General features: G+C 53.8%; 1 protein-coding gene and 1 pseudogene across 23 annotated transcripts in view; one reads left to right on the top strand and one right to left on the bottom strand.

The window, feature by feature from the left end:
* The window catches only part of EHMT1 (euchromatic histone lysine methyltransferase 1), a 226,910-nt gene that overhangs the window by 158,362 nt on the left and 41,844 nt on the right, over nucleotides 1–26,704 (top strand). For 19 of the 23 annotated variants that reach the window (XM_034929673.3, XM_055117390.1, XM_034929675.2 and 16 more), the window contains 6 exons: nucleotides 5,621–5,764; nucleotides 7,081–7,307; nucleotides 8,345–8,518; nucleotides 9,978–10,060; nucleotides 15,118–15,224; nucleotides 23,996–24,118. In XM_034929673.3, the coding sequence (XP_034785564.2) occupies nucleotides 5,621–5,764; nucleotides 7,081–7,307; nucleotides 8,345–8,518; nucleotides 9,978–10,060; nucleotides 15,118–15,224; nucleotides 23,996–24,118 (858 nt within the window). Of the gene's footprint in view, nucleotides 1–5,620; nucleotides 5,765–7,080; nucleotides 7,308–8,344; nucleotides 8,519–9,977; nucleotides 10,061–15,117; nucleotides 15,225–16,934; nucleotides 19,168–23,995; nucleotides 24,119–26,704 lie in introns of those variants that run through there. The other 4 variants (XM_055117400.1, XM_055117398.1, XM_055117395.1 and 1 more) reach the window with 2 other exon arrangements.
* On the bottom strand, nucleotides 20,571–21,703 carry LOC117974415 (forkhead box protein H1-like; annotated as a pseudogene).

The following is a 26,704-nucleotide window of genomic DNA, read 5'->3' as shown; positions in this document are numbered from 1 at the left end:
CTGCCCGCCTCGGCCTCCCATAGTGCTGGGATTACAGGTGTGAGTCACTGTGCCTGGCCCACTTTATTTCTTCAGTCTTGTGTTTTTTTCTTTCTGGGATTCCTTGTACACACGTTAGATTGTCTGACATTGTCCCACAGCTCTTCAATGCCCTCCTCTTTTTTTCTCTTTCCATTTTAGTTTTAGATAATTTATGTTGGCCTTTAAAATTATTCACCAGTTCTTCCTTGTTGAGTATACTTATGAGCCAGTCAAAGGCATTTATCTCTGGTACTGTTTGTTTCTAGCGTTTTACGCTGACGTTCTTGAAATTCCTGGTCTGTAGTACAACGTTTCAGTCATCTCTGAGTGTGCTTCTGTTGATGTTTCTCTCTCTTGACAGTGGGTTCAGATTTCTCTAGTGCAGGACTTTTCAACCTCAATATTTTTGATGTGTTGGGCCAAGTAATTCTCTGGGGGGAAGAAGGGGCTGCCCTGCTCGTTGTTTGGTGCTGAGCAGTATCCCGTTGGACACCAGATACCTCCCCTATAGCTGTGACAGCCATAATCTTTCACCTGTGCCCTAGGCCATAGGGTTCGCTTCCCTCCCAGCCAGCCACCTTGTTCAGCAAGACAGAAGGATCCATGTAGACCTCACACCAAGGAGGCTTCTGGTCTCCACCTTCCCTGCCTCCTGTGAACACCCAGGAGCGAACCAAAGAGAAGAGTGAGCAATGGGTCTGGTTCCCTGGGGCTGCAGCTTCCAGGCTGTGTCCTGCTGTGGGAGGCACTCACAGCTGCCTGGATTGCCTTTCCTTTCTTGAGTGACTTTGTTTTGTTTGTTTTCCTTAGAGCTAATCATTGCCTCCCTATTCATTTTTTTGTTTTCTGTGTACTTGTTATAAACCCATTCCCAAACTGATAGAATTGCATGTTTGTATTCTCAGACACATCAAGTTGCTGGATCACATATCTTCACTTTACTCTTGTCTTGGTGGTGCATAACCTTTAGTTCTTAAGATACATTGCTCAGAAGATAACTATTTTGAGCCTTTGAATTCTGAAGTGTTCTCTCTCATGTCACGGACACTGTGGCCCTCCAGTTCTCCCCTCAGAGCTGCCTCCATCTTCCATGTCTTTTTTTTTTTTTTTTTTGAGATGGAGTCTTGCTCTGTCACACAGGCTGGAGTGCAGTGGCGTAATCTCTGCTCACTGCAGCCTCCTCCTCCTGAGTTCAAGTAGTTCTTGTGCCTCAGCCTCCCAAGTCACTGGGATTACAGGTGCTCGCCACCATGCCCGGCTAATGTTTTTGCATTTTAATAGAGACGGAGTTTCCCTATGTTGGCCAGGCTGGTCTCAAAGTCCTGACCTCAGGTGATCCTCCCACCTCGGGTTTACAGCCGTGAGCCATTGCGCCCTGCTATTTCCCATGTCTTTGAGCATAATCGTGCTAGTGTCTCCCACAAACTCTTCTCTGTCTGCACGTCTCTGTGCTCCTCGGAGTCCTGGTCTTGGCTGGTTGGCTTCAGTTTCTTTTGTCTTAGCTCACCACAGGCGAGCACCTTGCTGGACGACATGGTCTTACCGAGGAGATGGGGGTGCTGGGGTCTTACCGAGGAGACGGGGGTGCTGGGGCGTTTTGGCTACAGCAGTGCTGTTCCCACCTTTGGACTTTGTCTGTTCATGCTTGCTCGGGCAGCGTCGGGCAGAGAGGGTGCCGCTGGGCAGGAAGGGAGGGGCCCCATCGGCAGACCTGAGCAGCAGAACAGCTGGGATGAGTCACAGGGGACCCCAACTTGGAGGCTTTTGTATCTCGCCCAGGAGCGGGGCCCACAGTGGAGCCCAGATCTGGTTTAAACCAGATCCAAGGAAGAGGAAGGAAGGGAGGGCATTCCCACAGCTGATGAAAGGCTAGCCCAGGACAGCTGCACACCCCACTGTGTCCTAATAAGCCACCATGCAGAGCCTGTGGGCCCTGCAGAGCCTGTGGGCACTGGGTATTAAATGGCGCTGAGAAAGTGCTACCTGTGTTCCGCGTGATAATGGTTCTAAGGTTATATGAAGTACGATTTGTTAGCAATGCATATGGAGTTATTTATGGCTAAAATGGCGTCATTTTACCCCTAGGTACTTTGTTAAATATACCAGCACACCTCTCTAAGCACAAAAGGTTATAGGGGATGGCTTGAACGAGAAGGGAAAATACTGGTAATTTTTGAAATCAGGCATGGGCACATGGGGATACATTTTACTTTTGTCTCTATTTTTGAAAGTTTTCTTAATAGAATATTTAATAAAACAGTGAGACACTAAAAAAATAGGAAACTGTTTTGTAGCGGTGGGCTTGTGTGGAGAGTGGATAGTGAGCTCTGTGGCCACCTCTGCAGAGAGTGACCCCTCACCTGCACCAGGTGGGGTGCCTAGCTGCATGGACCTCGTCTGAGGCTCCGCCTCGCCAGCTCTGTATTTACACCAGCTCAGCCCCTGCCACCGAAGCTGGCCCTGATTCTTTAGCCTTTCCAGGGTTCTGCCGGTGCGGACCCACCTTCAGGCAAGCAGGTTTGGGTTATCTCTACTTTGCGAAGTCAGTACCTATTTCAGCTGCTTTCTGTCCTGAAAGCACAGCACCTCCCTGTGGTGGGCTCGTTTCTTGTTCTGGTCCCTCCTTCAGGATCCGGTCAGCAGTCAGTGAGTCTGTGCTCTGCTGTGGTGGACCCGGGGTGCCCCTCCCACCCATGGTGACCTCAGTGGGACCACCCCAATGCATCTGTGTTTTTCCCACCTTGTTAAAGGATTCTTTGTTTTATCTCTTTTTGCCCAGCCCTGACTGGATCCCGTTGTCATTGATTTGATAGATCCTTCCCAGAACGTCTCCTTCCTTAAATTCTCCCGCCGTTCTGCCTGGACCCCCTGCCCCGCAGCTCCTTCTCTATTTCCTTGTTACACAGCACAGAGCCAGAATCATACAGCATTCTCGCTTTTATGATTGTAAAAATAATGCATGCCGATTGTAAAATAATCCAGATACTACATACATGCATGAATAAGAAAGTAAAATCACTTCTTATTCCAAAACTGAGGGAATCATTCTTAGTACTTTTGTATGTCCTCCCAGACTTCTATGTGTATAACCACATTGAATTTTTGAAAATAACTTGTTTTTCCTTTAATGTAAACATTTTTCAAAGTCAGTAGCTACAAGTGCCCTGCAGCCGCTGGTCCTGAACCAGGGAGTCACTGCAGAAGCATTTGGTGGTGGTGGTGTGGAGGGGGGCATTTTTTCAGGATGTACATGCCCTGGTTCTACGCCTTTCAGGTCTTGTTTCAGGTATGGGGTGGGGCCCAGACTGTCTTTTAAAAAAGTTGCCTGGGTGATTCTAATGCAGCCTCATTTGGGCATCGAGAAGTCTCTTGCTGGCTTCAGGGTAGATCATTTATGCCACCTGGGCGTGCCCTGCAGCCACTCTTCTGCAGGTAGACAGGTTGGTTGTTCCTACTTTTCTGTTATTGCAAAAGCTGGGTCCTTCTAGATACATGTTTGTGCACTTAATTATATCTTCAAGTGGAGTCTTAAGAATATGTATTTGTAATTGATTCATGTCTCCAAGTTGCTTGCTGTGAAGTTTGGACAGAACTCACAGTGATGGTGTGTCATCTCTGCAGACCCCACAGACACCAGCTTTGCAGTGTGCCAGACCGAATACAAAGAATGTCACAGGCTTTTTATGTTGAATTTCTTTGTGTAATTTCCTTTGGGGGGCATTTGTAGTTCTTCTTTAGTGAAATGCCACCCAATTATTTGCTTATTTTTGGGGGGGCTACTTCTTGTTTTCTTACTGGCTATCAGAGAACTTTCCGTAGCAAACCTGTAAGGCTTTGTCTGGTGTGCTGCAGAGTGCCTGGCATCCTGGGTGCCCTCATTGCTTCCACCTCCACAGGCGCCTTCAAGTCCTGGTCCTCTCAGAACCCTCCAGTGACCATGTTCCCCAGTCAGGCCCCAGACTCTGTGTCCTGCTCCTTGCCCTGTATGCAGGTTCCTCTGGCTGCCCCAGAATCCTTGGGGCTCCCACAGATTCATTGTACCGCTGCCCACTGCTGGCCTGTGATGGCCTGGACTGTCCTGCCAGGTATACGTTCATGTTTCCTGGATACCCAGCCCAGAAGCCCTCTCACCCCAGAACCTTCCTTGACTTCTGCCAGAGTTGAGCAGCCGGCCCTCTGGTAGGCGCATTTGAGTGGATATGGGCACACGTGGCCCACTGGATCTGGTGGATGTGGGCGCGCCTGGCCCCCTGGATCTGGTGGGTGTGGGCACGCCTGGCCCCCTGGATCTGGTGAGTGTGGTCGCGTCTGGCCCCCTGGATCTGGTGGGTGTGGGCGCGCCTGGCCCCCTGGATCTGGTGGGTGTGGTCGCGCCTGGCCCCCTGGATCTGGTGGGTGTGGTCGCGCCTGGCCCCCTGGATCTGGTGAGTGTGGTCGCGTCTGGCCCCCTGGATCTGGCGGGTGTGGGCACGCCTGCCCCCTGGATCTGGCGGGTGTGGGCACGCCTGCCCCCTGGATCTAGCGGGTGTGGTCGCGCCTGGCCCCCTGGATCTGGTGGATGTGGTCGCGCCTGGCCCCCTGGATCTGGCGGGTGTGGGCACGCCTGCCCCCTGGATCTGGCGGGTGTGGGCACGCCTGCCCCCTGGATCTGGCGGGTGTGGTCGCGTCTGGCCCCCTGGATCTGGCGGGTGTGGGCACGCCTGGCCCCCTGGATCTGGCGGGTGTGGTCGCGCCTGGCCCCCTGGATCTGGCGGGTGTGGTCGCGTCTGGCCCCCTGGATCTGGCGGGTGTGGGCACGCCTGCCCCCTGGATCTGGCGGGTGTGGTCGCGTCTGGCCCCCTGGATCTGGCGGGTGTGGTCGCGTCTGGCCCCCTGGATCTGGCGGGTGTGGTCGCGCCTGGCCCCCTGGATCTGGCGGGTGTGGGCACGCCTGCCCCCTGGATCTGGCGGGTGTGGGCACGCCTGCCCCCTGGATCTGGCGGGTGTGGTCGCGCCTGGCCCCCTGGATCTGGTGGATGTGGTCGCGTCTGGCCCCCTGGATCTGGTGGGTGTGGTCGCGCCTGGCCCCCTGGATCTGGTGAGTGTGGTCGCGTCTGGCCCCCTGGATCTGGTGGGTGTGGGCACGTCTGGCCCCCTGGATCTGGTGGGTGTGGTCGCGTCTGGCCCCCTGGATCTGGCGGGTGTGGGCACGCCTGCCCCCTGGATCTGGTGGGTGTGGGCACGCCTGGTCCCCTGGATCTGGTGGGTGTGGTCGCGTCTGGCCCCCTGGATCTGGTGGGTGTGGTCGCGTCTGGCCCCCTGGATCTGGTGGGTGTGGTCGCGCCTGGCCCACTGGACCTGCTCATGTGCCGCTGCCTCCTGCAGGTTGTGCAGATGATGGGCGTTTCCTTCTCTGGGCTCCCTGTTTGTCCCCCGTGCTGAGGCGTGTAGCAGGTGCTTGATAAGTGCTCGCAAAGCCAAGCTGGCCTTGCAGGGCTCGGCTCAGTCAGCCCACACCTGCTGAGCAGCTCTTGTGTGCCTGCACTGCCCAGCGCCTGGTGGGAGGGAATGCCGGCCTCTCGTGACTCTGACATTGACCACCAGTCTTGTCTGATTGCAGTTGGGCCGGTGCACAAACAGCGTGGTCAAGTATGAGCTGATGCGCCCCTCCAACAAGGCCCCGCTCCTCGTGCTGTGTGAAGACCACCGGGGCCGCATGGTGAAGCACCAGTGCTGTCCTGGCTGTGGCTACTTCTGCACAGCGGTAAGAGCCCAGTCCGGCAGCCTCTGAGTCCTCCGCAGGCTTTGCTGTCTGCTCACTGGTGCTGGTTCCTGTCCTGTGTCCACCTGCTGTCGGGTGGTCCAGCAGCTGGCCCAGGTCTGGTGTCCGTCTGGAGGTCTCCAGTGTTCACAAGCCCCTCACCACCCCTGTCGAGCCCCAGTGCCTTAGACACCTTCACCCCCAACCCCCATTTCCCTCCTACCGCCTGGAAACCGCTTTTGGAGATGACTAGGACGGTGTGACCTGGGCTTCCAGGTCAGAGGAGGGAAGTGGGGGTTGGGGGTGAAGTTGTCTAAGGCACTGGGGCTCGAGAGCAGTGGTGAGGGGCTTGTGACGCACTGGAGACTCCAGGTGGAGGCTGTACTGAGGACATTCACCCCCCCATGATAAGGGTGTACAGAGCACACAGCTCCTGGGAGAGGTGACAGCACCTTGCTGTGCCCTGGGCTGTTTCTGCTGGGATCTTGGGTCATCAGTTATTTCAGTGTCAAACATCTGTGCTCAGCCGTGCCCAGGGCCCCCCGAGAATGGGCTGCTTCCCCTGTGTGGTCATCCTCGTGCATGTAGGGGGTGTGTGTGTGTGTGTGTGTGTCTGTGCGCACACACATCTGTGTGAGCCTCTGCCTGTAAGCGTCTGTCTGTGTGTGTGAGTGTTTGAGTGTGAGCTTCAGGCACCCAGAGATGCCCTGCTGCCCCTTTACGAACCTGGGCCAAGAGCTTCCACTTTTGGGGGATTTTCTTTGGACTTCACACCTTGCATGTCCTCCCCATCTTCAAACATCCTTTTTTTGGTTCTGCTACATCTGTTTATCTCTGGCTTTCTGCAAGAAAATGCTGTTCTTACGGCTGTGTGCCCCTCCTCGAGGCTCACCTGGGTCGCCAAACCACATCTGCTGCGCACTGCTGGGCACTGGGGCAGCTCCACCCGCCCGATGCTGTGCCCTGAGGTGCTGTCGTCTGTCCCTGTCCCTATCCGCCCTTCAGAGTAGGGGCCTTCTGGGTCCTTCTTTAGGCCTTCTCTTTGCGGGCAGCCTCAGCTTTCCTGGGCCTGGGTGGGTTGGAGGCAGCCAAGTGACCTCTGTCTGGCTTCAGCTTCTTCTCTGTGGGGCGAGAGCACCACGGGAAGCATCGTTCCTCCTCCTTAACGATGCCTGGGGCCAAGACTGGACCCCACCCCGACCCATGGCTCACTCTGCAGACCGCCCGATGTGGGATGCGGTGCCAGTTTAGTAGTACTTTATTTTTCTAAATATTAACCCCAATTAAAACAAAAATTTTTTTTGTCCTCCCATTTTTAGGGTAATTTTATGGAGTGTCAGCCCGAGAGCAGCATCTCTCACCGTTTCCACAAAGACTGTGCCTCTCGAGTCAATAACGCCAGCTATTGTCCCCACTGTGGGGAGGAGAGCTCCAAGGCCAAAGAGGTGACGATAGCTAAAGCAGACACCACCTCGACCGTGACACCAGTCCCCGGGCAGGAGAAGGGCTCGGCCCTGGAGGGCAGGGCCGACACCACAACGGGCAGGTACCTGGCACAGGCTCTGGCTGGGCTCTCCAGTCGTCCACCTGAAAAAGTTTCAGTTGTTAACTCAACGTTATTGCTTCCTGCTGTTTTTTCCAGAAGTCTCTGAGCTGACGCTGATGCTTATGGTGATTTCTGACATTTAAGACTCTGAAATTCATTTATTGCCATTTGTGCATACGTTGCTCTCTTTCGGTTTGGTTATGTAGATCCATTTGCCTGTTTTGAACCGGTTTTCACAGCACCCCCATTGATGTAGCTCTGTGGTGTTTCTGTTGACGGCACAGTCCTGTTGGTACACAAGCGATAGACGAGTGGTGGCTGCTGCAGTCTGTGACCGAGTTCTGTGGTATTAAGGTTTGAAGGCCTTAGCTGAAGACAAAAAAGTCTAAAATAATTAGAAGTGTTCATATTAGACAGATACAATTGTCTTCCTGAAAGAGTCCAGTAGAAACAGCTGAAAAATTTTTAGAGCTCAAAAGAGTCTGTAAGAGGATCTGATAAGAAGAGATAGAAGCCGCTTGCCTTCTTCCTTAGCAGCAGTTCCCTGCCTGAGAATAAAATAACAAAAGAGACCCTTTCAAAACAGCAACAAAACTTGTTACTACCCAGCAGAACAAAGAACTTAAATGTGACACTAATATAAAGAAAATAAACTTCCTTGAAGATTATTTAAAAGAGACTCAAATTGTGGACATGTTAAGGTGATTCCTTCCTATTAACCTGTAAATTTAATGCACTTTGAATCAAAATTCCAGTGGGATTTCCTTTTGTTGGGGTGGGCAGTGGACTTGATAGATGCAGCTTGAAGCTCATTCATGAGAGTGTATTTGAACACGCTGCCCAGAAGTCTAGGAAAAGTTGCCCTAGTTTTCTCAGGAAAATTGGTTCTGAATCCTGAACCGTTAAATCCAGGGACTAAGCGGACAGTAAGCAAATCCGCAGCTCTCACTTAGAAAACAGCGCACTCGGGCAGTCAGAGTCGGAACAGGCCATGTTTCGTGTTTTCATAAACCTTTCCCCAATTTCCTCCCCTGAAGTGCTGCCGGGCCACCGCTCTCGGAGGACGACAAGCTGCAGGGTACAGCCTCCCACGTGCCCGAGGGCTTTGATCCAACGGGACCTGCTGGGCTTGGGAGGCCAACTCCCGGCCTTTCCCAGGGACCAGGGAAGGAAACCTTGGAGAGCGCTCTCATCGCCCTCGACTCGGAAAAGTAAGACCTGACATGTGATTTCAGAGATGTCTCAGAGCCTGTTTTAATCTGCACCCCACGTTTTTCCCCATGGTGTCACTTTAGCACTTCTCAGCTTTTTGATTAATGCTGTTCGTTAGAATAATTCGTATATTTTCACACTATTTTGGGAAATTATTGTAAATTACTGTCCTCTGCATTATATTAAGAGCAACCTCTGACACCTTTGAAGTCCTAAGTGAGGAGGTAGGTCTTGGTGAGCTTTGACAAACATTTCCTGGTTGCTGTTGGCCCTGAGCTGCCCTTAGGTCATGAGAGCAGACACTGCTTCTGCTGCCTTGACTCCGTTTCCCTCCCAGGCCACACCCCATCTGTGCAATGCGAGGGTTGGGCCAAGGGGCCCTCCAGGCTTTCCCGACAGCTCACAAAAACCCACCCCTCCTCGTCCTCCTCTCAGCATTGCCCCACCAGGGAGGCAGACCAGACTGTGGCACTGAGGCTTGTGGTGCCTCCTCCCTGGATCTCCCCTCTGTCTGCCTCCAGCCTCGCCTCTGAGCCTGCTGTTGAAGCGACGGTACCATCTGCCGACGCCAACAGGCCCTGCTCGCTGACCAGACCCCAGACTGTTCCTGACCCCACTCTCTCCCCCATCCCTTGGTGATTGTGTTAGTCTGCTTTTGTGTCAATATAAAGAAATGCCCAGGGCTGGATGATTTATAAAGAAAAGAGGCTTAATTGGCTCACGGTTCTCCAGACTGTACAGGAAGCATGGTGTTGGCATCTGCTCCTTGGGAGGCCTCAGGAAGCTACGGTCATGGTGGAAGGCAAAGCAGGAGCAGTAGCAAGAGACAGAGAAGGGGGAGGCTCCCAGACTCTTAAGCGACCAGATCTTGTGGGAACTGACTGAGCGGGAACTCACTCATCACCAGGGGGAGGGATGACACTAAGCCATTCATGAGGGATCTGCCTCCAGGATCCAGTCACCTTCTACTGGGTCTCACCTCCAACACTGGAGGTCACATTTTAACGTGAGTTTTGGGAGGGACAGAGGTCCAAACCGTATCAGTTATCAGTTTAGTCATTGAGTTAAGGTTTCAAAGCAAAAGTGCCAGTGTTCCCAGCTCTCACCGCCCAAGGCATCTTCTGTAGTGCGAGCTGTGCCCTCACTCGTGACCACGCTGTGTGGGCTCATCCTGGCTGGGGCTGGTCCCGGCTGTGCTGAGCGTAGATGAGGTTCCCCTGCATCCTGCGCTGGTTCTGTCGTCGTGTTGTGTAAAAGCCTCACAGTGCGTAGTGTTCTCCTGCAGTGACTGGGAACGCAGTTTCTTGTCCGCAGTTTTTACCATGAGATATCTCGACTGGTGGGTTTGCACTTGAGCTTGTGGGGCTGGTGGGCAGACATCTGCCGGGCCTTCCAGCCTTCAGCTTCATGTGTGGGATGCAGAGCCCCATGCTGACTGTTGTCTTGTGCTTCCCACAGACCCAAGAAGCTTCGCTTCCACCCAAAGCAGCTGTACTTCTCCGCCAGGCAAGGGGAGCTTCAGAAGGTGCTCCTCATGCTGGGTAAGTGCCTTCCTGCGGCCCGGGCACACGCAGCCGGCCCTGTGGCACTGAAAGAAGCTGAGAGCAGTTGTTACTCCTTCCTCAGGAGGCTGGTCTCGTTTTGGTTTTCTGTTTCTGTGTCTCCAAGTTCTCTGATGAGTGAGAATAGGTTGCCCACTGGTGTTGAGGCTTTTTATGGTGTTCATTCCAGTTACGCAAGATATTAGAACTATTCTCTACGAAGTTCTAATTTTTAAAAAGGAATTGGTATGTGATTATTAAATCAAGCAGAAATAGAGATTAAGGAAAAGCAAAACTAGTGAGTTGTGGCCCTGAGATGTGTGGTGATGACGCTGAGACGTGTGGTGATGCTGAGACGTGTGGTGATGACGCTGGGACGTGTGATGACGCTGAGACGTGTGATGACGCTGAGACGTGTGATGACGCTGGGACGTGTGATGATGCTGAGACGTGTGATGATGACGCTGGGACGTGTGGTGACGCTGGGACGTGTGGTGATGACGCTGGGACGTGTGATGATGACGCTGGGACGTGTGGTGATGACGCTGGGACGTGTGATGACGCTGGGACGTGTGGTGATGACGCTGGGACGTGTGGTGATGACGCTGGGACGTGTGATGACGCTGAGACGTGTGATGATGACGCTGGGACGTGTGGTGACGCTGGGACGTGTGACGACGCTGGGACGTGTGGTGATGACGCTGGGACGTGTGATGACGCTGGGACGTGTGATGACGCTGGGACGTGTGGTGATGATGCTGGGACGTGTGACGACGCTGGGACGTGTGACGACGCTGGGACGTGTGGTGATGACGCTGAGACGTGTGATGATGACGCTGGGACGTGTGGTGACGCTGGGACGTGTGGTGACGCTGGGACGTGTGGTGACGCTGGGACGTGTGGTGATGACGCTGGGACGTGTGATGACGCTGAGACGTGTGATGATGACGCTGGGACGTGTGACGACGCTGGGACGTGTGGTGATGACGCTGGGACGTGTGATGACGCTGGGACGTGTGATGACGCTGGGACGTGTGGTGATGACGCTGGGACGTGTGACGACGCTGGGACGTGTGGTGACGCTGGGACGTGTGGTGATGACGCTGGGACGTGTGATGATGACGCTGGGACGTGTGACGACGCTGGGACGTGTGGTGATGACGCTGGGACGTGTGATGACGCTGGGACGTGTGGTGACGCTGGGACGTGTGGTGATGACGCTGGGACGTGTGATGATGACGCTGGGACGTGTGGTGATGACGCTGGGACGTGTGATGATGACGCTGGGACGTGTGGTGATGACGCTGAGACGTGTGATGATGACGCTGGGACGTGTGGTGACGCTGGGACGTGTGACGACGCTGGGACGTGTGGTGATGACGCTGGGACGTGTGATGACGCTGGGACGTGTGATGACGCTGGGACGTGTGATGACGCTGGGACGTGTGGTGATGACGCTGGGACGTGTGACGACGCTGGGACGTGTGATGACGCTGGGACGTGTGGTGATGACGCTGGGACGTGTGATGATGACGCTGGGACGTGTGGTGACGCTGGGACGTGTGACGATGCTGGGACGTGTGATGACGCTGGGACGTGTGGTGATGACGCTGAGACGTGTGATGATGACGCTGGGACGTGTGGTGACGCTGGGACGTGTGGTGACGCTGGGACGTGTGATGATGACGCTGGGACGTGTGATGACGCTGAGACGTGTGATGATGACGCTGGGACGTGTGGTGACGCTGGGACGTGTGATGACGCTGGGACGTGTGATGACGCTGGGACGTGTGATGACGCTGGGACGTGTGATGACGCTGGGACGTGTGGTGATGACGCTGGGACGTGTGATGACGCTGGGACGTGTGATGACGCTGGGACGTGTGATGACGCTGGGACGTGTGACGACGCTGGGACGTGTGATGACGCTGGGACGTGTGGTGATGACGCTGGGACGTGTGACGACGCTGGGACGTGTGACGACGCTGGGACGTGTGGTGATGACGCTGGGACGTGTGATGACGCTGGGACGTGTGATGACGCTGGGACGTGTGGTGATGACGCTGGGACGTGTGGTGATGACGCTGGGACGTGTGATGACGCTGGGACGTGTGATGACGCTGGGACGTGTGGTGATGACGCTGGGACGTGTGACGACGCTGGGACGTGTGACGACGCTGGGACGTGTGGTGATGACGCTGGGACGTGTGGTGATGACGCTGGGACGTGTGGTGATGACGCTGGGACGTGTGGTGACGCTGGGACGTGTGGTGACGCTGGGACGTGTGGTGACGCTGGGACGTGTGATGGTGACGCTGGGACGTGTGATGATGACGCTGGGACGTGTGATGACGCTGGGACGTGTGATGACGCTGGGACGTGTGGTGATGACGCTGAGACGTGTGATGACGCTGGGACGTGTGGTGACGCTGGGACGTGTGATGATGACGCTGGGACGTGTGGTGACGCTGGGACGTGTGATGATGACGCTGGGACGTGTGATGACGCTGGGACGTGTGGTGATGATGCTGAGACGTGTGGTGATGACGCTGGGACGTGTGACGACGCTGGGACGTGTGGTGATGACGCTGGGACGTGTGGTGACGCTGGGACGTGTGATGATGACGCTGGGACGTGTGGTGATGACGCTGAGACGTGTGGTGATGACGCTGGGACGTGTGGTGATGACGCTGGGACGTGTGATGACGCTGAGACGTGTGGTGATGACGCTGAGACGTGTGGTGATGACGCTGGGACGTGTGACGACGCTGGGACGTGTGATGACGCTGAGACGTGTGGTGATGACGCTGAGACGTGTGGTGATGACGCTGAGACGTGTGGTGATGACGCTGGGACGTGTGGTGATGACGCTGGGACGTGTGACGACGCTGGGACGTGTGATGACGCTGAGACGTGTGGTGATGACGCTGAGACGTGTGGTGATGACGCTGAGACGTGTGGTGATGACTCTGGGACGTGTGGTGATGACGCTGGGACGTGTGATGACGCTGGGACGTGTGGTGATGACGCTGGGACGTGTGGTGACGCTGGGACGTGTGATGATGACGCTGGGACGTGTGGTGATGACGCTGGGACGTGTGGTGATGACGCTGGGACGTGTGGTGACGCTGGGACGTGTGATGACGCTGAGACGTGTGGTGATGACGCTGGGACGTGTGACGACGCTGGGACGTGTGATGACGCTGGGACATGTGATGACGCTGAGACGTGTGGTGACGCTGGGACGTGTGATGATGACGCTGGGACGTGTGATGATGACGCTGGGACGTGTGGTGACGCTGGGACGTGTGATGATGACGCTGGGACGTGTGGTGACGCTGGGACGTGTGGTGACGCTGGGACGTGTGATGATGACGCTGGGACGTGTGGTGACGCTGGGACGTGTGGTGACGCTGGGACGTGTGATGATGACGCTGGGACGTGTGATGACGCTGGGACGTGTGGTGACGCTGGGACGTGTGATGATGACGCTGGGACGTGTGATGACGCTGGGACGTGTGGTGACGCTGGGACGTGTGATGACGCTGGGACGTGTGGTGATGACGCCGAGATGTGATGACGGCATCACTGAGATGTGTGGTGATGACGCTGGGACGTGTGGTGATGACGCTGAGACGTGTGGTGACGCTGGGACGTGTGGTGACGCTGGGACGTGTGATGATGACGCTGGGACGTGTGATGACACTGGGACGTGTGGTGACGCTGGGACGTGTGATGACGCTGGGACGTGTGGTGATGACGCCGAGATGTGATGACGGCATCACTGAGATGTGTGGTGATGACGCTGGGACGTGTGGTGATGACGCTGAGACGTGTGATGACGCTGAGACGTGTGGTGATGACGCCGAGATGTGATGACGGCATCACTGAGATGTGTGGTGATGACGCTGGGACGTGTGGTGATGACGCTGGGACGTGTGGTGATGACGCTGAGACGTGTGATGACGCTGAGACGTGTGATGACGCTGAGACGTGTGATGATGACGCTGGGACGTGTGATGATGCTGAGATGTGTGGTGATGACGCTGAGACGTGTGGTGTTGACGCTGAGACGTGTGATGACGCTGAGACGTGTGACGCTGAGACGTGTGATGACGCTGGGACGTGTGGTGATGACGCTGGGACGTGTGGTGATGACGCTGGGACGTGTGGTGATGACGCTGGGACGTGTGGTGATGACGCTGGGATGTGTGGTGATGACGCTGGGACGTGTGGTGATGACGCTGGAATGTGTGGTGATGACGGCAGCCGATGTCTCACCTGTGCTGGTCGCAGCAGCTGTGGTGTGGACAAAGTAGGCTTCAGCTATAGGTATTTTATAACAGGCAAACCGATTGCATTAGATTTCTAATACGCAAAAGCATACTTGTTAGAGAGCCTTCCCAGTGATAATTTGGTCTCTGAGCTCATAGCTTTAGGCTTGATTTCTCTTGATGTTCATCGTCTCTGGGTTGAAAAGGATGATTAAGAAGCCCTTTACTGGACAGTACGTCAAGTAAAAAGAAGTGAAACTATTTGCTCTTAAAGAAAGGTTTATTTATGTTGACCAGCAGTTTTAATCATTTTGTCATGGACTTCACAGGACACCTGTGAAGGTCACCTCACTGCTCCGTTGCTCACCATCCTCTCAGACCTCCTGGGAATTGACCGATGCTCAGGCCTCTGTCCCTGGCCTTGCTTGCTCCCCTAGGGTGTGTCTGCCCTGGTCAGCCACCTCACTGGGCCTGGGGCGGCCATGGCCAGGACGCACAGAAACACAGAAGGAACCTCAGAGTTAGAGCAGGGTGGTAAAGGGAAGAGCATGCCTTGCCGAGTTAGTTCTGACAGAGGGACCTGCCTGTTCAATTCCGCAGGAGACTAGCACACTCAAGTCTCAAGTCCAGAGGATGGTGCTGTGGGCGGGTTCTGGCGTGGCTCGAGGTGGCTGTTTGTGTGGAGGATGGTCATTTGTGAGTGCTTGCCAGCCATTGTGACAGTCCTGAGCTGGAGTCTGTGGCTACATCTGAAATCATTAATAAAACTGTGTTTGTTCACAGTGGACGGAATTGACCCCAACTTCAAAATGGAGCACCAGAATAAGCGCTCTCCACTGCACGCCGCGGCAGAGGCTGGACACGTGGACATCTGCCACATGCTGGTTCAGGTGCGGCGGCACGGCGCCCTCCTAGGGCTCTTCACCTGCTCTCTTTTATTTTTACCAAAGTAAAATAATACCACGTTCACGGTTCTTCCAGTGTAAGAGTTCCGTAGTGCTGTGAAGCGGACACAGAATCAGCTTTTCTGCCCCCGAGTCCTGCAGGTGGATCAGTGCTTCCCGCTGTTTCTTCCGGCATTTACCATGGCCTTTGAGAAGAGCATGCCGCCATTTGGCTGTTTCTTGATTTGCTTTCTTTGGTTTTGGTTTTGGTTCTTCACATTTATGACGTGCCCCTGGGGGAGCCAAGCACTCGCAGAGGCACGGACGCCCCTCCCCCAGCCCCGTTGACTGGCTCCCATTTTGTTTAGATCAGATCATGTGAGCATTTTCAAGCTGATCCACGTCGTCTACAGGGTATGTTGTGTCTGTCGTTAATCACTGGCTTGTGTTTCTGTTGGTTGAGTTGACTCTGCCACCTGCTAATTTATTCTGAACCATCTGAACGCTGCCCGCTTGTCTCTGGGTTCAGACACACGACGCTGTTTGTCCCCCTGTGACGCCCCTTCCCTGATCCCAGTGTTGGATCCCCTGTTTCTCAAGTGCCAGGTTTGAGTCTGGTGTGGTCTGACTTCTGATCCTTTGTGTGTGACCTATTATTTCTGGAGACTTTAGGAACTTTCCTTGAACCCCACTGGTCTGAAGTTGTACCTCATTGTAACGTGGGTCTTTTTAGATCCACTGGAGCATTTGGTGCATGTGCTGTGCCCTTTCAGTGCAGAAATCCACACCTGTCAGTTCTAGGAGGATTTCCTGTGTGACTTCTGTGCCCAGGTCCTCTACCTGTCTCAGCTCTGTCCTGGGACCCTCGTAACTCAGGTGTGGAACCTTCCGGACCGATTTCCTGCCGTGGTCTGTTTTTTCTTGTCTTTTGGTTCTGCCTTCTAGGCAGCATTCTCACCTTCAGCTTCCAGCTTCTGGGGGATTCTTAACATGTGTGGTCACATTTTCAAATCCCAGTAATTCCTTTCTGCTCTTGGATAGTTCCTCTTTCAGTAGTCTCTTTTTCTTCCCTTATTTCTCTGATGTTATTATGGTTATTTTGAAGTTTTATGCTGCTGTGTTTTAGTTTTTCTTATCTAAAGGTTTTCCTCAAATGCCCAGTGATTCTCGTTTATATTTAAAGTAAACTACTAAAAAGCTGGTGGTAGCTCTTGCTTGCCGGGGGCTTGTCAGCTGTAGGGTGATCTGCAGGCCTGGCTGTTTTGTTGGGGCCCCCAGGCCCCACTGTCTGGGAAGGACCTGTCTTCTCGGACTGCACCTGTCTCTGCCTTTCTTAGGGCCAAGAAGGAGAGAGCGACGGGGCGCACCGTCTGCTGTGCCCACACCCACCCGCTGTCCAGCTGCCTCAGTCTGTCCCCTGTTTCCGGAGTCACAACTGATGGTGTTTTGTTACTATTTGCCTGGAATGATTTTTCCCTCCTTTTATTCTGACCTTTTCCCTCGTTTTTGGATATATGTATTTTAAACGTAGAACTTGATTTTTATAAATTTAGTCTAACAGTCTTGGTATTTTAATAGGAACTTTCAGTCCTTTATTTATACCTAATGTCTTATATTGTAGTTTTAATTTCTAGCTGTCTTAGTCCATTTTCTTTAGCTATAAGAGAATACTTGAGACCGGGTCATTTATAAAGAAAAGAAATTTATTTCTCACAGTTCTGCAGGCTGGGAAGCCCAAGGTCGAGGGGCTGCCTCTGGTGACTTATGGTGAGGACCTCGTGCTGTTCCCGAACACAGCCAGGAACCACGCCAAGAGGAAGATGCTCCAGCACAGCCTTGCTGTGGACCAGGCCGCCCACAGGGGAGCAGGTCCATTCCTGGGGGCTGACTCCGCCTTTCAGAGAGGCGTGGCTCCATCTTCACAGCCTCGTAGCCTCTTAAAGGCCCAGCCTCAAAACCTCATTGGGGCCCCCAGCCCCGGTAAATAAATTGCATTCAGACCATAGTGCCAGCCTTTTGAAGCCAATACTTTTTTGGTCGTTCTTGCGTCTTTTGAATTGGTTTTATTTTGATTTTGCCGTTTCTCTTCTCTCTGTTAGTTACAAACTTTCCAGTTTTTGCCCCAGTGGTTCCTGTCAGTCTCACATGCAGACTTGACTTACCAAGGTCAAGACTGAATGAGATGATGATGGGGGAGCCAAGCCCTGGCAGGGGGTGAGGGAGGGAGCAGCTGAGTGAACTGGGGTCCAGTAAGCCAGGGGTTTGTGGGGGGCTCCTGGAGGCTGAGAGGAAAGTGTGCCGTGAGAAGCGCTGAGCCGAGGTAGGCACTGGGGGCCAGCTCCATGCAGGAGGAGCCACGGAGGCTGCTGGGTATGTCAGGGAGAAGCAGAAAAGGATTCAGAGACAGTGGGGTGGCCTCAAGACGAGTCATGTGGGCTGTGGTTCATGGTGAGACCATGAGGGAAGTGGCTGATCTGGTGGGAACAGGCTTGTGGGAGGGGGTGAGGTCAGGGAGTGGGGGGTGGTCGTCCAGACACAGGCAGAGCTGGAGTGAGGGGTGGGCTGTTCAGGGCAGGAGTGATGCCAGGACGTTCATAGGTGGGGCTCTGAGGAAGAGGAAGAGCGTGGTCTGGAAGAGGCAGGAGCTGGTGTTGTGGGGCTCGAGAGCAGATGCCGGTGGAGGGCCAGGCATTCGGCTGGGAGGCCCTCTCCTCTCCTGGGAGGCCTAGTGAAGGGTGTGGCATGATTCTGTTCTGTTGCGGATGGACCTGAATGGGGACGAGTGTGCAGAGCCACGTGGGGGAACGGACCAGACAGGAACAAGGGCTGTATGAGCGCTACCCCGATGGCCCCAGGAGCTGGGCAAGGCCATGAATGTGGGTGTGTGAGCCTGTGAGGGTGGGGTGTGCTGAGCCCGTGAGAGTGGGCCGTGCTGAGCCCGTGAGAGTGGGGTGTGCTGAGCCCCTGAGGGTGGGCCGTGCTGAGCCCCTGAGGGTGGGGTGTGCTGAGCCCCTGAGGGTGGGCCGTGCTGAGCCCCTGAGGGTGGGGTGTGCTGAGCCCCTGAGGGTGGGCCGTGCTGAGCCCATTCTCCATGTCCACTGCTGGCTGTGGAGGCTTCTTGAAGACATTCCTCCTGTGCCTGGAATTCCAGGTTGCTGGTGGTTTTCCTCAGGTCATGTAAGGAATGATGCCACTGTCTTCTGACTTCCATTTTTCCTTTTGAGAATTTAGCTTGTCACTCCTTTGAAAGACACTGGGTTCTCTTTGGCTTTCTTTTTTAAATATTAAAATTAAAACCCAAAAACATATGGTTGCATCATGCATACAGAAAGATCCTTAAAATGTAAACATCTGGTTAACAAATCATTCTACTCTGGCCCTGACATTCGCACCCCCGTGAGACGCAGCGTTGCTGGCTCCCCGGACACCTGGTGGACCCCTGGGTGCCCTCCCCGGGAACAGCAGCCGTTTCGGTCTCACCGCCCTGCAAGTGCCTCGCATAGCAGGGTTCCGTTTGTTTGCTTTTAACCTTTATGCTAACTGAGTTGTCCAGCGTGAGTTCCTTTGTGTCTGCTTCCGTCAGTCAGGAAAACAAGGGAGTGTAGAAAAGGGACATGGCCGTGGGGCTGAGTGGCCTGGCCCTGCCAGGGCCCCTGCTGACTGCCCGTGCTCTGTGCTTGTCTGAAACGTCGTCTTTGGGGAGGCCGAGTGAGGGGAGTACAGAGCTCTTCGTTCTGTTTTACAGCCTCTTGTGAGTTTAGTGCCGTGAAATAACATGATGTATTGGGAGGAAATCGTTATGTCCCTTGGTGCTGCTGTCCATGCAGTGCCCGGGGTCTGACCAGTCTGGAACTTCAGGTTAAATTCCTAGCCTGATGTTTAATTTGATAACCCGTCCTGCAGAACTTACTGTTGCTGGTCTTAGAGGGATTTCTATTTTTTCTTCCCCTTAGAATCTAAGCGGTTTTCCTGAGATTCTCCAGGAAGAGAGAGAGATTGATTGGCTTTATCTCTAGTTTGCCCTGAATCCAAGGGTGCTGTTTCTCAGGGTTTCAGCATCTGCAGGGGTGTCTCACATCTCACACACACTCTTTGGGCAGGCTCTGGCCACACCAGTGAGGGCCTGTGGTGTCATCTCCCCCGGGCTCCGGTCTTGGTCGTGTGGCGTCATCTCTCCCTCCGGCTCCGGTCTTGGTCTCATGTGGTGTCATCTCCCCTGGGCTCCCATCTTGGCCGTGTGGCGTCATCTCTCCCGGGCTCCGGTCTTGGTCGTGTGGAGTCATCTCCCTCCGGCTCCGGTCTTGGTCGTGTGGAGTCATCTCTCCCGGGCTCTGGTCTTGGTCGTGTGGAGTCATCTCTCCCGGGCTCTGGTCTTGGTCGTGTGGAGTCATCTCTCCCGGGCTCTGGTCTTGGTCGTGTGGAGTCATCTCTCCTGGGCTCCGGTCTTGGTCGTGTGGAGTCATCTCCCCTGTGCACAGACAGAGAAATCCATTGTGCAAAAAGCGCTTCCCTGGCAGCCGACCTGGAGTCCACCCCAGCCTTTCGCCGGTGCTGGGGACATCAGCGTTCTGGCTCCCAGGCTGGGGAGTGGCTCCGAGGATCGGTCACGGAGCCTCCTGGGTGTCCGAGCTGCCTCAAGCGCCCCGGGGTCTTTTCTGACTTGATCTGTGTTTTTGTCCCTGTGGAGGAGTTGGGAGCTGTGCCTCCATCTGCTGCAGCTCTGGGGTGCTGCTGCCCTCTCTCACCTGCTGCCCTTCGGTGTCCTGGTCCCTTGTGTTGCAAGATTTCATGCCGTGTCTGCAGTTTCTGGAGAGCACTGAGCGAGGTGCCACACGCTGCCATCCGAACTCACCACAGACACTCATGTTTTCATCGGTCTGCTCTTCTGTCATCTCTCATTAAAAAAAAATGTTGTAAATTCCTTTACTGTTATCTCCCCCACGCCCCTACCAAGACCATGTAGGGTCCAGTCTTGATTCCCTAACCCCTTTTCCTGAAAAGGTACTACCTCCTTCCCAGGCTGCATCTGCCATTCGGTGACGGCTGGTGACGGATGGATGGGTAGTGGGCTGAGAAGAGGGGACTAGGAAGGGCTATTCCAGGCTCAGCCCTGCCTCCCACAGCCTTGCCTCTGGGTGTAGGGGAAACAGAGGCATGACTGACCAGGGCCAGGGCCGTGCCCAGCTTGGCCACGGCCACACGTGGGGTAGTTAGTAAACACCATGGACTCCCAGCAAGGCTGCTGCCTGGTGTTTCGAGGCTGCTGTGGTCGCAGACAACCGCCTCGCCTTGGCTCCCTGGCAACAAGCTGGGGGTGGAAGCGGGAGGGAGGAGGGGCCTGTCTTAAGAGCCTCACAGGCTGCACCGGGAGAGCAGCCAGCCTGGGCCAGGGGCCGCCAGGTCTCCAGGGTGCCACCCAAACATCGTAGATGCTTTTGTTGGGTGGCACACCCTGGAAGAGGGCGTCTAGATCCCAGCCCTGGGGGCCCTCAGGTTTCAGGGGCCACCCCCCAGTAGGCAGAGCTGGTTGACGGTGAACATTGGGGATAGGAGGTGGGTGGGGGTGCCAAGGGCATTACCACATTGGGAGTGTAGATTGGCAAGTAGGAGGTGGGCAGCTGCCCCCAGAGGGAGGCCCTGTGTCCCCCACTGGACAGCCCCCCAGGAACTGAGGTGCCCTGCAGTAAGTGGAGAGGCCAGGCCCTAGGCTCCGGGAAGAGGGTTGAGGGCCTGATGGCTCCCGCTGGCAAAGTCTCCCCCTCCACTCTCGTGGGGCCAGGAAGGGGGCAGAGGGGCCACAGAGGCCTCTCAGAGGAGGGCAGGGGTGGGGTGGTCACTGCCTTCTCCCCACTGCACCCTATACCTGCCTGCAGAAGCTGGGCTGCTCTGTGGCACCAGCCCTGGCCAGGATGCTCCTCCCTGGAGTCCCCTAGCAGGGACTGCATGCTGAAGCCATTGCTGGGCGGTGGCAGATGACCGAGCGGCTGGTAGGACTGGCATGCAGCACTCAGGGGGCCCAGGACGTTGGCGAAGGCTCCACCCGCACCGCCTTCTGCCAGCGCCTCAGCCAGGGTGAGGCTCACGCAGGTGTAGGGAGGTTGCAGGTTTAGGGATCTTGTAGGTGAAAGGAGGTTGCAGGCGTAGGGAGGTTGCAGGTATAGGGAGATTGCAGGTGTAGGGGGCCTTGCAGGTGCAGGGATCTTGTAGGTGAAGGGAGGTTGCAGGTTTAGGGATCTTGTAGGTGAAAGGAGGTTGCAGGCGTAGGGAGGTTGCAGGTGTAGGGAGATTGCAGGTGTAGGGAAGTTGCAGGTGTAGGGGGCCTTGCAGGTGCAGGGATCTTGTAGGTGAAGGGAGGTTGCAGGTGTAGGGGGCCTTGCAGGTGCAGGGATCTTGTAGGTGAAGGGAGGTTGCAGGTGTAGGGGGCCTTGCAGGTGCAGGGATCTTGTAGGTGAAGGGAGGTTGCAGGTGTAGGGGGCCTTGCGGGCTTAGGGGGCCTCACAGGTGTAGGGGATTGCCGCGCTGCAGGTGTCTCTTGTCCCCTCGGGGACTGGGAGAGCGACTGTGCCTCTGGGCCTGCAGGCGGGAGTCGCTGCGGGCCCAATGCCTGGGAGGCGGACCGCGATGGGTAGCCGTTGGCGGGGAGTGCGCGCGAGCCTGGGAAGGGCGCCCTCCGTCAGAGCCTCGCGGAGGGTGAGCGGCCGGCGGCTTCGACCTTGGAGTCCCAGGCTGTGTGGGACTTGGTCAGTGTCAGCCGCTCCGCTTGCGGTGAGGGTTTGGGGAGCGCGTGGGAGGTGGGTCCTGCTCCGCGTCTGCGTGGGGTCCAGGATGCAGCTGGATGGGGGGCGCGACCTGTTTCTTGGCGCTGGCAGGTCTGTTTGGAAATGCCGCCGCGCGGGTGTCGCTTTGACTCTTCCTTTTGCTCTGCTGCTTCCCTCCACTCTTAGAGCTTTCTTGGACTTTGTCTCAGTGCCCTGTGTTTTCATGGGCGGGGTCATTTCCTTCTGCTTACCCGGGTCCTGGGGTCCTGGGCGCGGTGTGGGTCTGTGAGGGCTCCGCGCTGAGGAGCCGGCAGGCTCCCGTTTCCTATGGGCCGCCGAGAGCTGCCCGAGCACTCCTCCCTGGGGAAGGACACCCATCCTCCCCTATGCTCCACCCGAAGCCGTCAGCCCCTCCTGCCCTTGCACACTCGGGTCTGTCTGCGCTTCCGCCTGCGCTGCCGGCCTGGTGCTGGCGCAGGGGCGTTCGGTGCCAGCCTCTCCATTGTGGGCGCACCCTCTTCTTTCACCAGGATTTTTGGGGTCTGGGGGAGCAGCCTCTGTGTGCTGAGCGTGCGGGCAGAGCCACAGCTCCTCTGCACAGCACAGGCCTCGCTCCCTACCTCGTTTTGTGTTTTTTTAAGCTTACTATTTGTTAAAAATTAGCTGTCGTAGACTTCTGACGCTACTTTACCTTCAGGTTTGGCAGCCGGACCTTGGCTTTGAGCTTTGGTGTTTGAAGTCAGCCATGGGTCACTGCCCTCGCTGTGCGCCTCCAGGCCTCAGCCTTTTGACCTCTGACCCTTGCTCTGTGGACCCTGCGTTCTCTTTGGGGAAGCCCAGCTCCTTCCGGTCAAAGTCCCCTGAGCCTCTCACTTACCCCTCTGTTTTGTGGTTTTTTGTTTTGTTTTGTTTTGTTTTTGTAACAGAGTTCACTCTTGTTGCCCAGGCTGGAATGCAGTGGTGCAATCTGGGCTCACTGCAACCTCTGCCTCCCGGGTTCAAGCAACTCTCCTGCCTCAGCCTCCTGCGTAGCTGGGATTACAGGCGCCCGGCACCACGCCTGGTTAATTTTTGTTTTTTTAGTAGAGATGGGGTTTCACCATGTTGGCCAGGCTGGTCTCGAACGCCTGACCTCAGGCGATCCACCTGCCTTGGCCTCCCAAAGTGCTGGGATGACAGGCGTGAGCTGCTGTGCCCGGCCTCTCCACCCCCTTAGCCGTTATGAGTTAGCCTCATTTTCCATATAGACCATTCTAGGGCTGTTTAAACATTCCTTATTTAATTGTGTTACTTTTGGTTTTTAATTACTAATAGTAAAAACAATACTATTTTTAACGTTTTTTCATAATGTTTATGTTATAAATTAAATACTAGGTCTTTGTCATCTAAGAAGTTTTTCCTCATGGAGAAAAGGTTTCAACAGCCAAACAGCTGATTGGCTTTTAGCACACAACCAATTTTAAAGTTGAGGGCTTCTTAAGTTTCAGACCAAGAAAAATTTACCTGCCAGTTAATTGGTCTTTCAAGTTTCTCCGTTTATTTGGGAAAATGGAAAGTGTTCCGGAATGCATGCTACTGGAAGTCAGGATTTTCCACTTATTTTGGCGAGTACTAAATCAGCGAGAGGATGCTGTGTGGCCTGGCGGGGTGAACCGGCACCTCCCTCCTGCCTCCTCTCTGCCGAGGGGCCCCTCCCTCCCCCTTCTTTGTCTGCTTTAGAAGGTTGTCACTGTCCTCCTCATTTCTAAAGGTGTCGTCACACTCCTGAGCTATAAACATTTTCTATCAAATTACCTTAGAAGTGGAATGAAATCTAGCAGAAATATTCTGCTTAGACTAAAGGTTTGATAGTAATAGAATAATTATGTCTTTGAATACGTGTTTAGAAAACTCAGACATTGTTGGTCACTGAAACAGTGCAGCTCTCTTTTTTTGAGTGTGGAAGCTTGTAAGTCACTTCTCCCCAGGCGGTGGCTACCGTCACAGCCCTCCCATACACCTGAACTGTTGTTTCACTAGGCGGGCGCTAATATTGACACCTGCTCAGAAGACCAGAGGACCCCGTTGATGGAAGCAGCCGAAAACAACCATCTGGAAGCAGTGAAGTACCTCATCAAGGCCGGGGCCCTGGTGGATCCCAAGGTATGTTCCCCTGTCAGAATCAACGTCCTAGTGTGTGTGTAGACGTTTCTCAGAAAGCTGAGCAAGGGACATCCTTACTGACATCTCCAGGACTTGGGGCCTTCACACACTGACCCAGTTGTCCAGAAATAGTTCCTTCATCTCACTTTGGTTACCTGGTTTATTATTAAAAACTACTAGTGAGCGCTCACTCTCTACAGAGCCTGACAACAGACAGGTGAGCGAATGACGGGTTTGCTGTGCAGAAGGTGTTCGCCTTACAGTACATCGTCTCACTCTGTCTTCAGCCCAGAGCAATTAGGCAAGAAAAAGAAATCAAAGGCGTTCACATTGGAAAGGAAGAAGTAAAACTGCCTCTGTTCACAGATGACATGTTTTTATATGTAGAAAATCCTAAAGAATATGCAAAAATATTGTTAGCTAACAAAACCAATTCAGCAAAACAGGATAAAAAATTAACACAAAAAAATCAGTTGCATTTCTATATACTTCAAATGAAGTATTCAAAAAAGAAATTAAGAAAACGGTTTCATTTACAGTAGCATCAAAAAGAATAAAATACTTAGGAGTGAGTTTAACCAAGAAGACAAAAGACTTGTATTTGTTAGTTGAAAACTAACAAACATTGCTGAAAGAAATTAAAGAAGACCTGAATAAATAGAAAGACATTCCCATGTTCACAGATGAGAAGACTGAATGTGGTTAAAATGGCAGGTGCCACCCAACAGCCTGTAGAGTCCATGGAGTCCTTACTAAAATCCTAACAGCTTTTTTGTTTTTTTGAGACAGTCTTGCTCTGTCACCCAGGTTGGAGTGCAGTGGCACAATCTCGGGCTACTGCAACCTCCACCTCCCAGGTTCAAGCAATTCTCCTGCCTCAGCCTCCCTAGTAGCTGAGATTACAGGCACGCGCCACCATGCCTGGCTAATTTTTGGTATTTTTAGTAGAGACGGGGTTTCACCTTGTTGGCCAAGCTGGTCTCGAACTCCTGACCTCAGGTGATCCGCCCGCCTCAGCCTCCCATGGTGCTGGGATTATGAACATGAGCCACCATGCCCAGCGCTAACAGCTTTTTTTTTACAGATACAGAAAACTTCTAAAGTTTATACGGAGTCTCAAGAGACCCAGAGAAGCCAAACAATTTTGTGAAAGAACAGAGTTGGAGAACTCACACTTGCTGATTTCAAAACTTACTATATACGGCCACGGTAATGAAAACAGTGTGGGACTGGCATAAAGACAGAAATAGAGACCAATGGAATAAAATAAAAAGCCCAGAAATAAACGATTGCATATATGGTCACTGATTTTTGGCAAAGGTTACAAAGACCATTCAATGGGGAAAAGACTGTCTTTTCAACAGATGGTGCTGATACAGCTGGATGTCCACATCCAGAAGCGTGAGGTTGGATCCTCATCTAACACTGTATTCAAAAATTAATGGAAAATACAGCTGGGCGTGGTGGCTCACGCCTGTAATCCCAGCACGTTGGGAGGCTGAGGCAGGTGGATCACCTGAGGTCAGGAATTCAAGACCAGTCTGTCCAACATGGTGAAACCCGGTCTCTACTAAAAATATAAAAATTAGCTGGGCGTGGTGATGGGTGCCTGTAATCCCAGCTACCTGGGAGGCTGAGGCAGGAGAATCAATTGAACCTGGGAGGCGGAAGTTGCAGTGAGCCGAGATCACGCCACTGCACTCCAACCTGGGTGACGAGCGAAACTCTGTTTCAAAAAAAAAGGAAAACGTATGTGGATGAAAGGCCCGTACTTAAGAGCTAAAACCAGAACACTCTTTGAAGAAGACATTGGGGGAAAGCTTTATGACACTGGATTTGACAATGATTTCTTGGATATGATACAAAAGCATGATCAAAGAAATAGACAAACTTGATTAAAATTAAAAATGTTTGGCCCTGGGAAATGATGTGCAGCCGGAAAGACAGCCACCCCCTTGCCTGTCATGCACGCACGTTCGTAGGGAACCTGGCACTAAACCATCCGTAGATGACCTGCTTCTGGGTTGGGGTTTCATGCGCGGCAGAGCAGCTCCCTCAGTACGATCTGTTGAAAGTCAACCCCCAATCCAAGGGTTTGTAAAGATAGTAAAAGGTTTTAAAATGGGGAAAAATAAATAAACTTTTATACATCAAAGATTACGACCAATAGCGTGAAAAGACCACCTACAGAATGAGGAAATGTATTTGCAAATTATCTGATAAGAGGTTTTTATGCAGAATATATAAAGAGGTTGTACATCTCAACAACAACAGAAAATTAAACCACCCAATTCAGAAATGGGCAAAGAAGGGGCTTGAATAGCCATCTCTCTAAGGAAGGCCCACAAGGGCCATTTCCCACATGAAAAGGTGTCCAGCATCACCAGCCACCAGGGAAGCCAAATCAGAGCCACAGGTGAGACGCACCTCAGAGGATGTGGCAATATCGGAACTCTCACGCGTTGCTAGTGGGGTTGTAAACGCTGCAGCCATTGTGGAAACCAGTCTGGTGGTTCCTCAGATCGCTAAGCATAGGATTACGCTGTGATCTGTAGCAACTCCACTCCTAAGTGTATGCCACAGGCA

Source organism: Pan paniscus, chromosome 11, assembly GCF_029289425.2.
Source record: "Pan paniscus chromosome 11, NHGRI_mPanPan1-v2.0_pri, whole genome shotgun sequence".
NCBI classification, from domain to species: Eukaryota; Metazoa; Chordata; class Mammalia; order Primates; family Hominidae; genus Pan; species Pan paniscus.
The sequence above is the reverse complement of the archived record's forward strand: the minus strand, read 5'-3'. Positions and strand labels throughout refer to the sequence as shown.